Source organism: Hyperoodon ampullatus (assembly GCF_949752795.1).
Source record: "Hyperoodon ampullatus genome assembly, chromosome: 7".
NCBI lineage: Eukaryota > Metazoa > Chordata > Mammalia > Artiodactyla > Ziphiidae > Hyperoodon > Hyperoodon ampullatus.
In genome coordinates, this window is record NC_136920.1 from 105,613,215 (window position 1) to 105,630,791 (window position 17,577).

The 17,577-nt window shown below is 36.5% G+C and overlaps 1 protein-coding gene across 1 annotated transcript in view; it reads right to left on the reverse strand.

Annotated features, from left to right (window-relative positions):
* The window catches only part of CUL5 (cullin 5), a gene marked incomplete at both ends in the record, with an annotated part of 80,582 nt that overhangs the window by 29,163 nt on the left and 33,842 nt on the right, over positions 1-17,577 (reverse strand). The window contains 3 exon segments of the mRNA XM_079707856.1: positions 4,034-4,045; positions 4,047-4,152; positions 4,154-4,242. Of these exon segments, the coding sequence (XP_079563982.1) occupies positions 4,034-4,045; positions 4,047-4,152; positions 4,154-4,242 (207 nt within the window).

Here is a 17,577-nt window from a genome sequence, read left to right on the forward strand (position 1 = left end):
GGGAAGGTTTTAAACAGAAGGTAAATGTAATGAGCTTCTAGTCCCCCACCAAGTCATTTTTAAAAGGTCAGTCTAATGTCAGCAAGGTAGGTGGTACTGAGTGGTGGTAGGGAGACTGGCAAACATGGCTGTTCAAAGATTCCAAGTAAGATGGTCAGGGTCTAATGTTCTGGCTGGCTCCACTCCATCACTGCTCCTTTGTGTCATATATTTACTCTCCTTGCAGGTATCAAAATGAACAGGTTGTGATTACTAACACAAGGTACACTAAGGCTGATATCTCTCTTCTGAAAAACAGATCATCTGTCTGTATTAAGGAAGGGAATTGTGTGTGCCTTAAAAGTTCTTTGCTAAAAATTCCTCTTGGAATTGACATAATGTTGTTAAATTACTGAAGTTAAATTTAGGTAATGGAGATTCATTATGTCGCTGTTTCCACTTTTTAAAATGTTAAAAAATTTCCATAATAAAAGGGGTTTTTTTTCAGGTCCCTCCCTCTATGAGAATTACACTAATGACTTTAAAGTCCATGTATGTCAATTTCTCTCCTAAGAAAAACAACACACATATGAAGTGGTTGAGAAATTTCTGCCAAGGTGGGAAGCTCTGCCCCAGTTACTGAGTAATCTCATTCTATACCAGCTCTGGAATATGCACAATGGAACACTCCCACCTTCGACAGAGAATAGGTAAATCTAATTATATACAACTAATGAAGAAGAAAGAGAAAGTGCAATCAGATTAAGCTCTGTTTTCTAAAATAAGCTCTATTTTCTGTTTTCTAAAATAATCTGTTTTCTGTTTCACTGAAAATTTACACTTGAACATAATCTAGTTCAGGAGTAGTCCAAATTTTGCAGGCTCCAAAAATCGTGTGTCATGTGTTTCAAACTGTTGTGAAATGTTTTAATGGCTGTGACCAGCTTGGTTTTTTTTTTTTTTTAATATAGAACAGAAAAAAAAAATCAGAGTGAATCACATATAAAAACAACGAATATTATTTCATAACATTGTTTCAGATATGAGCAAATAAACAAAGCATATATTAAGTCACAATAAAAAATGTATTTCTTATTGTGGGTTACAATGAGGATTTAAAGGAGACTAGGGAGGCTAGGTGTCCAGTGGTTAGGACTCGGGCTCTTACTGCCATGGGTCTCGGTTCAATCCCTGGTCAGAGAACCAAGATCCTGCAAGCCACGTGGTGCGACCAAAAAAATAATATAACATAACATAACATAACATAAACGAGAGGCTAAATTGACAAGAGAGTTGAAGTAAACTGAGCAGAATTTGGTAACTGCTTAGATGAAAGGAGTTAGGGATATAAAGGTTACTGAAACACTTTCTTGCTTGAAAGGTTAAACAAATTATTATAATAACAAATATCTTTTAATGAGCACCTACTCTGTACGAAGCATTGTGCTAAATGCTTTACATACATTATCTGATTAACCAATATGTCATTTAACTCAAGAAAACCTTATGAAGCAGATACTTAACATATGAGGAAACAAGCTTACAGAGGCTAAGTAACTTACAAATGTTACACAATTAGTTCATAAGGTCTTGAGCTGTAATATGAGGCCAGGTATGTGACTCCAAGCCTACAACTTTTGATACTATATTAAGAGAGCAAGTATATACTTAGTAATGGCTATGTGCTCAGAAATGAGTTAAGTGTTGTAAAGAATAGAGAAGATAAAACATGGTTTATACACTCAATGCTCTTACAATCCAGTTGGGGATATGTAACTATAGTATATCTAAAATGTGTGCATACTTCATACATAACAGAGGTATATGAAAAGTTCAATTTCACCAATAAAGCAAAGAGATGGAAATAAACACATTATTACTACACTATAAATAAACTTCACAAGGACAGAGACTGTGTTCCATCCAGCTATATATTCATGGACTCAACACATTTGGTGCTTGATAAATAACACAACAAAGTAGCCTATAATATGCTACTAAATCAAGTTGTAGAAACAATTGGTACAGTGGGAATTCGAATAACAGGAAATGGATGAAGGCTAGAGTATTTGGGGAGACTCACAAGATGGGCTTTAAGAATTCCGAAGGATTTGAATAGGCAGAAAAGAAGAAAAGTAAAACATTACTTAAAAAGAATGAATCCAAGAAAAAAACAAATAGAATGAGGTATATGAATAAGGAAATATTCCTTATTGGGTAGAATGACTCTTACTGGACAGTATTAAGTTAGAAAAATAAGTTATGGCCAAATTATGAAGGGCCTTGAAAATCAGAGATAGGAAATCAAGATACTGTGGTTTTTTGAATAAAGAAGTAAAATAATGAAAGAGTAGCCTCAACTCACAAAAGAAGAAATACAAATGGTCCATAATAAGAATAAAGTAGTGGAAAATCCAATTTTCTTAATGATAGGAACTAGCAGATGGATATTCCCTTGAATTAAACTATTAATGTCAATCCTAAAAAAATAAAGATGCCCAGCCTCATTAGCAATTTTTTTTGGGGGGGCTGCGCCATGCAGCATGTGGGATCTTAGTTCCCCAACCAGCAATCGAACACGCCCCCCGTGCATTGGAAGCGCAGTCTTAACCACTGGACTGCCAGGGAAGTCCCCTAGTAATTTGGGAAATTGGCAAAATTAATAGACTGCCAATATGCCTGTTTATCTTTGCTGATCTGGGTTTTTTAATAGAAAAAACCCAGATCAGCAAAGATAAACAGGCATATTGTTAATGGGAATCAGAATTACAACATTTCTGAAAATCAGTTTGGTGTTATATAGCAATCTGTAAAAGGTGCATACCCTTTGCTTCAGCAATCTCATTTCCAGGAAATTCCATTCCAAGAGAATGCCACATGTAAGAAAGATGTATGCATAAAGATGTTAAAAATATATCAGGATATAAGATATAAAGATATAAGCATGTAAATACATTCCAGGAAGTACTATTAAAAAAACATAATAATAACAAATAATAATGAAAATTCCCATCATTAGAGAAGTAGTTAGGTATATAATAGTACATATATATGATGAAATATATACAGGCATTAAAAATAATGTTATAATATAGAAGTATTTAGAGTAAAAATGTACATCATAACTTCTTTAAATGCAAGAGGAAAGGAAGCAAGAGAGAAAAGAAAGAAAAGATGGAATTCCCTGGCAGTCCAGTGGTTAGGACTTGACATTTTCACTGCCAGGGCCCGGGTTCAATCCCTAATCAGGGAACTAAGATCCTGCAAGCTGCACAGCTCGGCCAAAAAAAAAAAAATTTTTTTTTAAATTTAAATAAAGAAAGAAAAGAAGGAAAGGGAAGGAAAGGAAAAGAAAGGATAGGAGAGGAGGAAAGGGAAAAAAGGAAAGAAAAGAAGAAAAGGATCAACCAAGCAAGTATGACAAAATGATGATCACTGTTGAATCTGCTGGCTAGGTTTGGAGGGTAGGGTTCATTACACTATTTTCTCTACTTCTGAAAATATTTGAAAAGTTTCATAACAAATATTTTTTTAAAAAATAAAGAGAAGGGCTTCCCTGGTGGCGCAGTGGTTGAGAGTCCGCCTGCTGTTGCAGGGAGCACGGGTTCGTGCCCCGGTCCGGGAAGATCCCTCACGCTGTGGAGCGGCTGGGCCCGTGAGCCATGGCTGCTGAGCCTGTGAGTCCGGAGCCTGTGCTCCGCAACAGGAGAGGCCACAACAGTGAGAGGCCCGCGTACCGCAAAAAAAAAAAAAAAAAAAAAAGAGAGAATCATGGTATAGATCCCTGTGTATTGAAAATCCTTTAGAAAACTATTTTATGTAGGCAAAAAGAAGTAAGGGAGGTTGCTTGATAGAGTTCCCTCCTTATCTCCAAAGAGTCTTGTCTTAACAAAAGGGTCAGTTCCTTGAGGGCAGGAACCATGTTATTCCTCTTTTGTATTTTTCTCCCCATCATTTACCAAAGTTCTACATACAGAGTCAACCCTGAATATATACTTGTTATTTGAAAAATACATCTTGAATGGAAAGGATAGTGATAAACCATCTCTCTCACCTTGTATTCCCTTTCTGTCTCCTTTTGCTAGCTTCCGTGAAGAAAAAAACTTTTTGCCATATGTCATCAACTCCTGTATTTTGCCTGAGATGAGCACAACTTCTAAATCCAAAGCAATCTCCCCAGAGGTCTGCAAGGTGAAACACTTTAACTATCAATGTGCTTGATGTTTTACCTTCCTTTATAGCAAAACTCTTCAAAGATGATGCCTGCCATAAAACACAGCAGGCACTCAGTATTTGTTGAATGAATGAATGCATAGCTCTGTGAAGATGAGAAAGGTGGGATACATAGGCTAACTGATGTACTAGAGTCTATTTTTAGTGGTATTCGATTTGCACAATTAATGCTACTTCACTGAAGTTTAATAAAAACAATAGGAACAGTTCTGATTTTTGTTAGTTATGTAATTTCCTATAAGTAATAGTTTGCTTTTGCCTTAGCTATAAAATAGGAGTTGAATTAAAAATCATCCTAGATTACTCCACCTTTTCTACTTTATCATTATCAGTTCTCTAACCATACAAGGATATGTGTATGTATTCAAGAATTCATTAATTCCATGTGTGGTAGGCTATTCTCAAAATTAACTTCTCTTGTTTTTTTTTTTTAAAGGTTTTTGTAAACCTTTATAACCAGTGTTTCTTGCTTCATTTCTCAACTAGTTACACAAGTAACTCTCTACATAGACCAATGGAGTCAGTTAGACTCACCCTGACTTTTTAAATACCACCCTTAATATACTTAAATACTGAAGGTTAACAAGTACTTTACTTACTTTAATGTTAACAACTTATGACTTGTGACCTTGTTGCTAATTCCATTCTTTATCAATATTTTGCACAGGTAGCAAAATAGTGTCTATCTGTCTGAGAATCAGTAAGCAACTTCTGTAAACCACAGCCCTAACAGTAAAAACTACCATGCCAGGCACAGCACTTAAATGTTTTGATATAGTAGTTCATTAAACACAAGTGGGTATTACCCCACTTTACAGTTGGGGAAACAAGGATTACAAAGGTTGAAGAACTTGCCAAAGGGCATACAGCTGGTAAAATGACAATGGAATTCAAATCCTCATCTTCTTCCAACATGTATGTCCCTAACCAGTGTAATACACTGCTTCCCTATCAGAGCTCTGGTCAATGAGAAGAAATGAAGACTTGCCATCACCATTTCACTCTCTATTCCATTATTCCACTGTATAAACAATCCATTTTATTCTAGTGTTACTTTGAAGATAGGAACCCATTTTATCTTCTTATCCCCACTAGCACAAGGCCTGACATAGTTTAGGTGCATAATAAATAATAAATGACTGCCTTCAGGTAAAACCAAGCTATACAGGACTATCACCTAAAATACTAATAGCCACAGAAAAAAAATTTTAAGTAATTTAAAAATATATTTTTTCTCATTCTTTTCTTACTGTTACCTGTCACTTTTCTGTCAATAATGCCTCTTCAAGCAGCACAGCTCTGAAGCCTCTTACCCGGTTTTACTAATATACCGTGCTCATCTGCTAGAGGCCCATCCAGTGATAATCAAGATCATTAGAATTGTGTTGGGGCTAAGCTGGATCTGGGTGGGGCTAAGTTCTTCTCCTGTAAGTAAAAGTTGAAGACTGGGCCTGTCAGACATCTAATGCAATGCAGCTGCTCAGAACTCTTGGCATAACTTTTTAAGTTCTCCACTGAACTTCAAGTAGCTAAAGGTGCTAAAAGGGTTATCTTCTGGATGAGTCAAGTATTACTATATCATACCTACTACAAACACACTGACAACTCAAGCATGCTTGCATATGTGTACAAAGACACACACACAAAGCATTTGATCCAAGTTTGGGCACTCAACCCAAGCTACGCCAATTAGAATTAGGCTAATTAAAACCGGTGGGACAAGACTCCTCTCAGGTCACAAACTGGAGGGACAAACTGGCAGCATTCATGGTCCTGACTTCAATTTAACACAGGTTCACTGGTGACTCAGATACCATGAGCAGTATCACTATAGATGATATAAATTTCCAACAGTGAAAAAAATTTAAGATTCCAAACAAAAAATATATTTTCATTGCTCAATTTACACAATAATATACTTAGAAAATGAAGTGTATTACTAATATCATGCAAAAATGTTTTGGTTTAAAAGTAAAATGAAATTGAATTCTAGACTCAGATATCTTAGTGTAAACAAGATTTTCATTTACATGAGTGGCTAGGGGACCACTGAATATTATTTTGGGGATATGGGCTAATTCTTATTTATGTGGGACAGTCTGAGCACTGTGAGATATGTAGCATTCTTGCACTCCATTCACTAAAAATCAATCATTGTGACAACCAAAAAAAAAAAAAAAAAAAAACCTCCACAAATTTCTATAACACTAGCTGGAGGTAGATACTATCTTCAGTGAAAATCTCTGGCCTAGAGATTTCAGTTCAAAATATCAATATATTAGCCTATCTAAACAACTCACAGCATAACTCACTTTTCTTTGATTCATCTCTATTAGAATCTGCTGTACTGACGACAAGCAAATCCAAATGAAAGTTGAATTAGGATAAATCTATAAAGCATCCTAAAAATATTGTGATTAATGCAGCCAAAAGTAAAATAAATTAAAAATGACTATCTTAAAAATATATATTGTGATTATATGCTAAACCAAACATTTAAACGTTTTATGTATAAAACCCAGAAATATCTTGAGAGTAACTTTTTTTTTTTTTTAAGATGTTGGGGGTAGGAGTTTATTAATTTTATTTTATTTATTTTTGCTGTGTTGGGTCTTCGTTTCTGTGCGAGGGCTATCTCTGGTTGTGGCAAGCGGGGGCCACTCTTCATCGCGGTGCACGGGCCTCTCACTATCGCGGCCTCTCTTGTTGCGGAGCACAGGCTCCAGACGCGCAGGCTCAGTAGTTGTGGCTCACGGGCCTAGTTGCTCCGTGGCATGTGGGATCCTCCCAGACCAGGGCGCAAACCCGTGTCCCCTGCATTAGCAGGCAGACTCTCAACCACTGTGCCACCAGGGAAGCCCGAGAGTAACTTTTATTGGCTATATAGTATATGTCAAAATCCCTTTGGGGTATAAATTTTTATCCATTAAAAATGGGACTTCGGGGGCTTCCCCGGTGGCGCAGTGGTTGAGAGTCTGCCTGCTGATGCAGGGGACACGGGTTCGTGCCCCGGTCCGGGAAGATCCCACATGCCGCGGAGCGGCTGGGCCCGAGAGCCATGGCCGCTGAGCCTGCGCGTCCGGAGCCTGTGCTCCGCAATGGGAGAGGCCACAGCAGTGAGAGGCCCGCGTACTGCAAAAAAAAAAAAAAAAAAAGGGACTTTGGGACTTCCCTGGAGGTCCAGTTGTTAAGACTCCACACTTCCACTGCAGCGGGCATGGGTTCAACCCCTGGTTGGGGAACTAGGATCCCACATGCTGCACAGCGTGGCCAAAAAAAAAAAAAAAAAAGGCAGGGGGACTTTCTGTTCTATCCTAAAATGAAAGAATGCTATTATGTTAGGAACTCTGTTAATGTGATTTCCTGAATTAGTTCAGCGGAGGAGAATGCCACATGATCATCTCCATTGATGCTTCCCAAATAATAAAGGCATTCTTCACAATATTCTTTATTTTTTTACATTTTATTTTGATTTCAGCCTTACATAAAAGTTGTAAAAATAGCAGAGTGCCTATACATCCATCACCCTATTTCCCACAATGGTAACTTTTTACGTAACTACAGCACAACTATCAAAACTAGGAAAATAATATTTGTACAGTATTAATTAACTACAGACCTTATCTGAAATTCACCAGTCTTTCCTATTCCAGGATGCTATCTACAAACCCAGATTACATTTTGTTGTTAGTTTTCCTAGTCTCCTCCAATCTGCGACAATTTCTTGGTCCATGTGTGTGTGTTACGATCTGGACACATTTATTTAATTTTTATTGGCATATAGTTGCTTTACAATGTTCTGTTAGTTTCTACTATACAGCAAAATGAATCAGCTATACATATACATATATTCCTTCTTTTTTGGATTTCCTTCCCATTTAGGCTACCACAGTGCATTAAGTAGAGTTCCCTGTATTATACAATATGTTCTCATTAGTCATCTATTTTATACACAGTATCAATAGTGTATATGTCAATCCCAATCTCCCAGTTCCTCCCATCCTCCTCTTTCCCTCTTGGTATCCATACATTAGTTCTCTACCTCTGTGTCTCTATTTCTGCTTTGCAAATAGATTTCATCTACACCATTTTTCTAGATTCCACATATGTGTGTTAATATACGATATTTGTTTTTCTGACTTCACTCTGTACGACAGTCTCGAGGTCCATTCACGTCTCTACAAATGATCCAATTACATTCCTTTTTATGGCTGAGTAATATTCCATTGTATACACGTACCACTAATTCTTTACCCGTTCCTCTGTTAATGGACATTTAGGTTGCTTCCATGTCCTGGCTATTGTAAATAGTGCTGCTGTGAACACAGGGGTGCATGTGTCTTTTTGAATTATGGTTTTCTCTGGGTATATGCCCAGTAGTGGGATTGCTGGGTCATATGATAGTTCTATTCTTAGTTTTTTAAGGAAGCTTCATACTGTTTTCCACTTACATGGCTGTATCAATTTACATTCCTACCAACAGTGCATGAGGGGTCCCTTTTCTCCACACACTCTCCAGCATTTGCTTGTAGATTTTTTGATGATGGCCATTCTGACCTGTATGAGGTGATACCTCATCGTAGCTTTGATTTGCATTTCTCTACTAATTCGTGATGTTAAGCATCTTTCCACAGGCCACCTGTATGTTTTTTGGAGAAATTTCTATTTAGGTCTGCCGCCCATTTTTTGATTAGGTCGTTTTTTTGATATTGAGCTGCATGAGCTGCTTGTATATTTTGGAGATTAATCCTTTGTCAGCTTTGTTTGCAAATATTTTCTCCCATTCTGAGGGTTGTCTCTGTCTTGTTTATGGTTTCCTTTGTTGTGCAAAAGCTTTTAATTAGGTCCCATTTGTTTATTTTTATTTTTATTTTATTTATTTTTTTTTTTGCGGTACACGGGCCTCTCACTGTTGTGGCCTCTCCCATTGCGGAGCACAGGCTCCGGATGCGCAGAATTAACGGCCATGGCTCACGGGCCCAGTCGTTCTGAGGCATGTGGGATCTTCCCGGACCGGGGCATGAACCCGCGTCCCCTGCACCGGCAGGTGGACTCTCAACCACTGCGCCACCAGGGAAGCCCCCATTTGTTTATTTTTGTTTTTATTTCCATTACTCTAGGAGGTGGGTCAAAAAAGATCTCACTGCGATTTATGTCAGAGTGTTCTGCCTATGTTTTCCTTTAAGAGTTTTATAGTGTCTGGCTTTACATTTAGGTCTTTAATCCATTTTGAGTTTATTTTTGTGTGTGGTGTTAGGGAATGTTCTAATTTCATTCCTTTACATGTCCAGTTTTCCCAGCACCACTTATTGAAGAGGGTGTCTTTTCTCCACTGTATTATATATTTTTGCCTCCTTTACCATAGATTAGGTGACCATAGGTGCGTGGGTTTATATCTGGGCTTATATCCCGCTCCATGGATCTATATTTCTGTTTTTGTGCCAGTTACATACTGTCTTGATTACTGTAGCTCTGCAGTATAGTCTGAGGTCAGGGAGCCTGATTTCTCCAGCTCCGTTTTTTGTTCTCAAGATTGCTTTGGCTATTCAGGGTCTTTTGTGTTTCCACACAAATTGTAAAATTTTTTGTTCTAGTTCTGTGAAAAATGCCATTGGTAATTTGATAGGGATTGCACTGAATCTGTAGATTGCTTTGGGTAGTATAGTCATTTTCACAATATTAATTCTTCCAATCCAAGAACTTGGTGTATCTCGCCATCTGTTTGTGTCATTTTGGTTTCTTTCATCAGTATCCTACAGTTTTCTGCGTACAGGTCTTTTGCCTCCTTAGGTAGGATCTTGACACTTTTAAAGAATAGTAGCCAGTTATTTTGTAGACTGCCCCCAAAATAGGGATTGTCTAAAATTTTCTCATTAGAATAAGAGTACTAATTTTTGACAAGAATACAACAGAAATGATTTTGTACTCTTCTTAGTATATCATATCAAGGGGTACATAATATCAATATGTCCTATTACTGGTTATGTTAACCTTGATCACTTGATTAAGATAAGGGTTTTTTGGGTTTCTCCATCCTAGTAACTATTTTTCCCTTACCAAATATCTTGAGGAAGATACTCTGAAACTGTCAATTCTACCTCAAACCTTTGGCCACTGATTTTAGTATCCATTGGTGGAGCTTGTCTGCAACAACTATTAGTGTGATCATACCTAATAGTGATCGTCAATTTCCCTCCACATTTTTAGAGAATTCTTCTCTAAAAATCTGAACATTTTTCATGTTTGATGGCCAGTATTAAGTATATATCTGCATCTTTTTTCCAACATTTTTCTACCAGATATTTATCATTTTTTGTTCCTCAATTTTTATAAGTTCTTTATATAGTAGAACTTTATATAGTAGGGATATAGGGCTTTTGTCTGTGACATATATTTCAAATACTTTTTCCCAGGTTATGAGCTGATTTTTAACTTTGCTGATTGTGCTTTTTACAATTACATTTTTTAATTTTTTTTTTCTTTGGTACACGGGCCTCTCACTGTTGTGGCCTCTCCCGTTGCAGAGCACAGGCTCCGGACGCGCAGGCTCAGCGGCCGTGGCTCACAGGCCCAGCCGCTCCACAGCATGTGGGATCTTCCCGGACCGGGGCACGAACCCGTGTCCCCTGCATCGGCAGGCGGACTCTCAACCACTGTGCCACCAGGGAAGCCCACATTTTTTAATTTTTAAAATTATTTTATTTTTATTGAGGTATAATTGCCATATAACATTAGTTTAAGGTGTGCAACATAATAGATAATTGTATACACTGTGAATTAAGTCACCACAATTAAGTCCAGTTAACATACACACATAACTCCATAGATAGTTAAAAATTTTATTTTCTTATGATGAGAACTTGTAAGATCGCAATTTTTTTAGTGTATAGTCACATTTGTCAGTCTTTTCTTTTACTGACTCTGAACTCTGAGTCATTAAAAAAAACCCTCTCTCTACGCCAAAGTTAAAGAGGAATTCTTCTAATACGTGTATGATTCCATTTTTAACACTTAGATCCCTGATCTATTTGGGGTTTATTTTTCTGAATGGTGTAAAATACAGGTTTAAAGATCTTTTTCCAAGTATCTGCTGAGTCATCCCATCACCATTTTTTAAAAAGTCCATCTTTACTGCCACTGATTTGACATCCAAGCTTTGTCATATATAATTCTGCACTTTCTCTTCCATTCCACTAGTCCACTATCTATTCATGGGTCAATATCACACTATTTTTTTTAACTTATGTATTTTTATTGAAATCAATTCATAGCTGATTTAAAATATTGTATTACTTTCAGATAGGTGTACAGTTAGGTATACAGCATAGTGATTCAGTATTTTTGCAGGCTATACTCCATTATAGTTATTATAAGGTAATAGATATAATTCCCTGCACTATACAGTATATCCTTGTTGCTTATCTTTTTTTTTTTTTTTTTTTTTTTTTTGCAGTATGCAGGCCTCTCACCATTGTGGCCTCTCCCGTCACGGAGCACAGGCTCCAGTCGCACAGGCTCAGCGGCCATGGTTCACGGGCCCAGCCGTTCCGCGGCACGTCGGATCTTCCCAGACCAGGGCACAAACCCGCGTCCCCTGCATTGGCAGGCAGACTCTCAACCACTGCGCCACCAGGGAAGCTCACTTATCTATTTTATATACAGTAGTTTGTATCTGTTAATCCCATACTCCTAATTTATCTCTCCCCTCTTCCCTTGCCTCTTTGGTGACCACAAGTTTGCTTTCTATATCTGACTCTGTTTCTGTTTTGCATATTTGTATCATTTAGATTCCACATGTAAGTGATACCATACTGTGCATGTCTTTCTCTGATTTATTTCTTTAAGCATAATAATCTCTAGGTCCATCTATGTTGCTGCAAATGGCAATATTTCATTCTTTTTTATGACTGAGTAATATTCCATCGTGTGTGTGTTTGTGTGTATGTGTACACATACACCCCACATCTTAATCCAATCGTCTGTTGATGGGTACCTGGGTGGCTTCCATGTCTTGGCTATTGCAAATAGCACTGCTATGAACATTGGGGTGCATGTACCCTTTCGAATTAAGAGTTTTCGTCTTTTCCGGATATATAACCAGGAGTGGGATTGCTGGATAGTATAGTAACTCTATTTTCAGTTTTTTAAGGAACCTCCATACTGTTCTCCATAGTGGCTGCACTAACTTGCATTCCCAACAACAGTGTACGAGAGTACCCTTTTCTCCACATCCTCTCCAACAGTTGTTATTTGTGAACTTTTTGATGATAGCCATTCTGACAGGTGTGAGGTGGTACATCAGTGTAATTTTGATTTGCATTTCTCTAATAATTAGCAATGTTGAACATCTTTTCATATGCCTTTTAGCCATCTCTATGCCTTCTTTGGAGAAATGTCTATTCAGGTCTTCTGCCCATTTTTTGATTGGGTTGTTTCTTTTTCTGATATTGAGTTTTATGAGCTGTTCCTACATTTTGGATATTAACAAATCCTTGTTAATCCCTGTCAGCTGCATCATTTGCAAATATTTTCTCCCAGATTGTTTTCGTTTTCTTGATGGTTTCCTTTGCTGTGCAAAAGCTTTTAAGTTTAATTAGGCCCCATTTGTTTATTTTTGCTTTCATTTCTTTTGCCTTGGGAGACTCATCCAAGAAAATATTGTTACAATTTATGACAAAGTATCCTGAATATATTCTCTTCTAGGAGTTTTATGGTTTCAGGTCTTACATTTATGTTTTTAAATTACTTTGAACTTATTTTGTACATGTGTGAGGGAATGTTCTAATCTCATTGCTTTACACATAGCTATATAGTTTCCCCAGACACCACTTATTGAAGAAAGTGTCAGATTGCTTTGGCAATTCAGGGTCTTTTGTGGTTCCATATAAATTTTAGGATTATTTGTACTAGTTCTGTGAAATATGTCACGGGTATTTTGAATAGGGATTGCAGTAAATCTGTAGATTGCTTTGGGTAGTATGGCCATTTTCAAAATATTAATTCTTGCAATCCATGCAAGCATGGGATATCATTCCACTTCTTTGAATCATCTTCAGTTTCCTTCATCAGTGGCTTACAGTTTTCAGAGTACATGCTTTTTATCTCCTTGGTTAAGTTTATTCCTAGGTATTTAGATTTTTTTTGATTTAATTTTAAATGATATTGGTTTTTACATTCTCTGATATTTCATTATTAGTGTATAGAAATTCAACAGAAATAGAAGTACATTAATCTTGTATTCTGCAACCTTGCTGAATTCATTTCTTAGTTCTAACAGTTTTGGGGCAGAGACATTATGGTTCTCTATACAGAGTATCATGTCATCTGCAAACAGTGACAATTTTACCTCTTCCCTTTAAATTTGGATACCTTTTCTTTTTCTTGTCTTACTGCTGTGGCTAGGACTTCCAATACTAGTTTAAATAGAAGCAGCTAGAATGGGCATCCTTATCTTGTTCCTGAATTTAGTGGGTAACCTTTCAGCTTTTCACCATGGAGTACTATGCTGAGGGTTTGCTGTAAATGGCCTTTGTTATGTTCCCTCTATACCCACTTTGATAAGAGTTTTTACTATGAACAGATGTTGAATTTTTTTCAAATGCTTTTTCTGCATCTACTAAGATGATACTGTGATTTTTATCTTTCCTTTCTTTAATGTGGTGTATCACACTGATTTGCATATGCTGAACCATCCTTGTGACCCTGAAATAAATCCAATTTGATCATGGTGTATGATCCTTTTTACATATTGTTGTATTCGATTTGCTAATATTTTGTTGAGGATTTTTGCATTTGTATTCATGAAAGATATTGGCCTCTAATTTTCTTTTCTTGTAGTGTCTTTGTTTGCTATTGGCATTAGGCCTCATAGAATGAATCTGAGTGTTCCCTCCTCTTCAATTGATTTTTTATCTCTGTGGTATCAGTTGCTCTTTCTCCTATTTCTTATTTTGTTTATTCAGATCCTATTGGTTTTTTCTTTGTGAGCCTGGCTGAAGATTTATCAATTTTGTTTATCTTTTCAAAAAACCAGCTCTTGGTTTTAATAATCTTTTCTTTTGGTTTTTTTAATCTTTTCTTTTTTCTCTATGATCTTTATTATTTCTTTCCTTCTCCTGACTTTAGGCTTTGTTTGCTCTTCTTTTTCTATTTCTTTTAGGCTGTAGGTTACGTTCTTTGAGATTTTTCTTGTTTCTTGAGGAAGGCTTGAAGTTGCTATGAATGTCCCTCTTAGAACTGCTTTTGCTGCATCCCATAGATTTTGGAAAGCAGTGCTTCCATTTTCATTTGTCCAGAGGTATTTTCTGATTTCCTCTTTGAGTTTCATCATTGACTCACTGGATTTTTAGCAGCATGTTGTTTAGTCTCCACATGTTTGTTATTTTCCCACTTTTCTTTCTATGGTTGATTTCCAGTTTCACACTGTTGTGATTAGAAAAAAAACTCGATATAATTTCTATCCTCTTAAATTTGTTAAGTCTTGTTTTGTGACCTAGTATGTGACCTATCCTGGAAAGTGTTCCATGTGCACTTGAAATGAATGTTTATTCTGCCCTTTTTTTTGGATGGAATGTCCTGTTGACAACAATTAAATCCAACTCATCTATTCCGTCATTCAGGATCTCTGCTGCCTTATTGTCTGTCTGGATGACATGTCCACTGATGTCAGTGGGGTCCTACTATTACTATATTAACTGTCAATTTCTCCCTTTATATCTGTTAGTATTTACTTTATACTTAGGTGTTCCTGGATTGGGTGCACATATGTTAACAAGTATAATATCCTCTTCTTGTATCAATTCCTTTATCATTATATACTGCCCTTCTTTGTCATTCATCACGGGCTTTGTTTTAATTTTTTCTGAAATGAGTATTGCTACTCCTGCTTTCTTGTCGTTTCTGTTTGCATGAAATAACTTATCCCATACCTACTTTCAGTCTGTGTGCTCTTCATCCTAAAGGGAGTCTCTTATAGCCAGCATACTGAAGGGTCTTGTTTTTTAATCCAATTAGCCTCCCTATGTCTTTTTTTTTTTTTGATTTATTTATGGCTGTGTTGGGTCTTAGTTGCTGCGCACGGGCTTTCTCTAGTTGCAGTGAGCAGGGGCTACTCTTTGCCGCGGTGTGCGGGCTTCTCATTGCAGTGGCTTCTCTTGTTGCAGAGCATGGGCTCCAGGCGCACAGGCTTCAGTAGTTGTGGCAGGTGGGCTCAACAGTTGTGGCTTACAGGCTCAGTAGTTGTGGCACATGGGCTTAGTTGCTCCACAGCATGTGGGATCCTACTGGACCAGAGCTCAAAACCATGTCCCCTGCACCAGCAGGCAGATTATTAACCACTGTGCCACCAGGGAAATCCCATCCCTCCCTATGTCTTTTGATCAGTGCATTTAGTCCACTGACATATAAAGTAATTATTGGTATGTGTTTACTTATGGCCCTTTTATTATCTGTTTTCCAGTTGTTTCTGTAGTTCTTCTCTGTTCATTTCATCTTCTTTTTGTTTCTTCTATTGCAATACCACACCACTTAATTACAGAGAATTTATATAGTATGTTTTATGTCTGGTAGGGCTAGTTCTCTTCAAAGTTTTTATTTTCCAGTGTTTTCCTGGCCATTCTTACATGTTTATTTTTCCACATGAACTTTTTTTCAACTTGTCTAATTTCAATAAATAGTTGTTGGTATTTTTATTGGAATTACAGGAAATTTAGAGAAGAACTGATACCTGTATCATTTCAAGTCATAGAATTTAAGAATAAGAGATATCTTTCTATTTTTTCAAGTCTACATCTGTGTCTTTGGAGTATCTAAAAGTTTTCCTCTTACAGGTTTCACACATTTCTTACTAGATTTTTCCCAAGTATTTAATTTTCTTTGTTGCTACTATAAGTAAGGTTTGCCCTAACCTTATATCCTCTGTTTATTATTTGTGTATATGAAGACTGAAATTTGTATGTTAATTTTATATCCTGCCACTTTCCTGAATTACTTTACTGTTTGAGTTTTATCATCAACTGTGGAGTTTTCCAGACAAAGTACTATCATATCATCTCTAAAATGAGACAGTTTTCCTTTTGGCTTACCCATTCTATGCCTCTAATTGATTTCTGTAGTTTAACTGAATGGGCTAATACTTCCAATGCGCTGTTCAATAGAAGCAGAAATAGTGGGTGTCCTTGCCTTGTTTATGATCTTCATGGAAATGCCTCTAATGATTCTCCATAAAATAAGATGGCTTTAGGGCTAAGGTAGATAATTCCTGATAATATTCTTAATAAAAGAAAAATAAGTGAGTACTTTCTTAGCATCATAAAATGCATTCATCAAGCCATAAAGAAGCATCATGCTTAATGGTGCTTTAGAAGCACCATTGAGAAGCACTCCTATCAAACACTGAAAGAAGACAAGGATCCCCAATATTATTAACATTTTTCTAAAATAAACCATTAACAGATTTAATCAACTGAAGGAAATAAGAGACATTAATATTAGAAAGATATAATCAGATGTTTAGAATACCCAAAAGAACAAAATAAAACTCTTATAAACAAGGAAGGAATTCAGTAAGCTGCTAAGCACTATATGAACATTACTTGAAATGTATATTTGGCCTTTATTAGGCCTGGCCTCACAACTGGGTACTACTTAGGTGAGACTTGCTCTATTATACAGAACACTGGTCCAGAAATTTGTTTTCCTAGGATATTGAAAAGTAATCAGGTTTAGAAGATTAAGATCAAGCCTTACAACATTCAAAAAAGGTAAGTGATAAATCATAATAAATTCCTAATTTTCAGAGAAAACACAAATGTCGAAAATGTACATACTTTAATATTAAATTCTGGTGTGCAACATTGTGTAGCCCCATATGAGCTAATTAGGTAACTGTCTTCCACTAGTAATAGCCTAATATGTAAGGAGAGATGAAACTATTATCAATAAAGCATTAAGATATAGCATAGCATGTTCTGATGGCTGATAATTCCTGTAAGACAGAATTTAGGGCATTAAGTCTGCTCTGAATAGTTTTCAATTATGGAAGTGACTTTACTTAGTAACTATTCAAATAATACTGTTTATACTTTATGCATATTAAATTAGAACCCCGGACTTGGTGATTTTTTGGTTTACTGTTCCTTCCATTACAACATACTTCACTTTAACACACCATTTCTCTTTGGAAACAGAAACTGTAAATTAACAAATATATAACAAATATTATGTATATAGTATAATGGCCTTAGCTTAGTAAGGTATATAATACAGTAGTGTATCTACATTAAGCCTTAAATTCCCAATGTTACAGTTAATTCTATAGTTTTCATGCTTAATGTCTTCTCTGCACCAAATTTTGCTGTACAAACT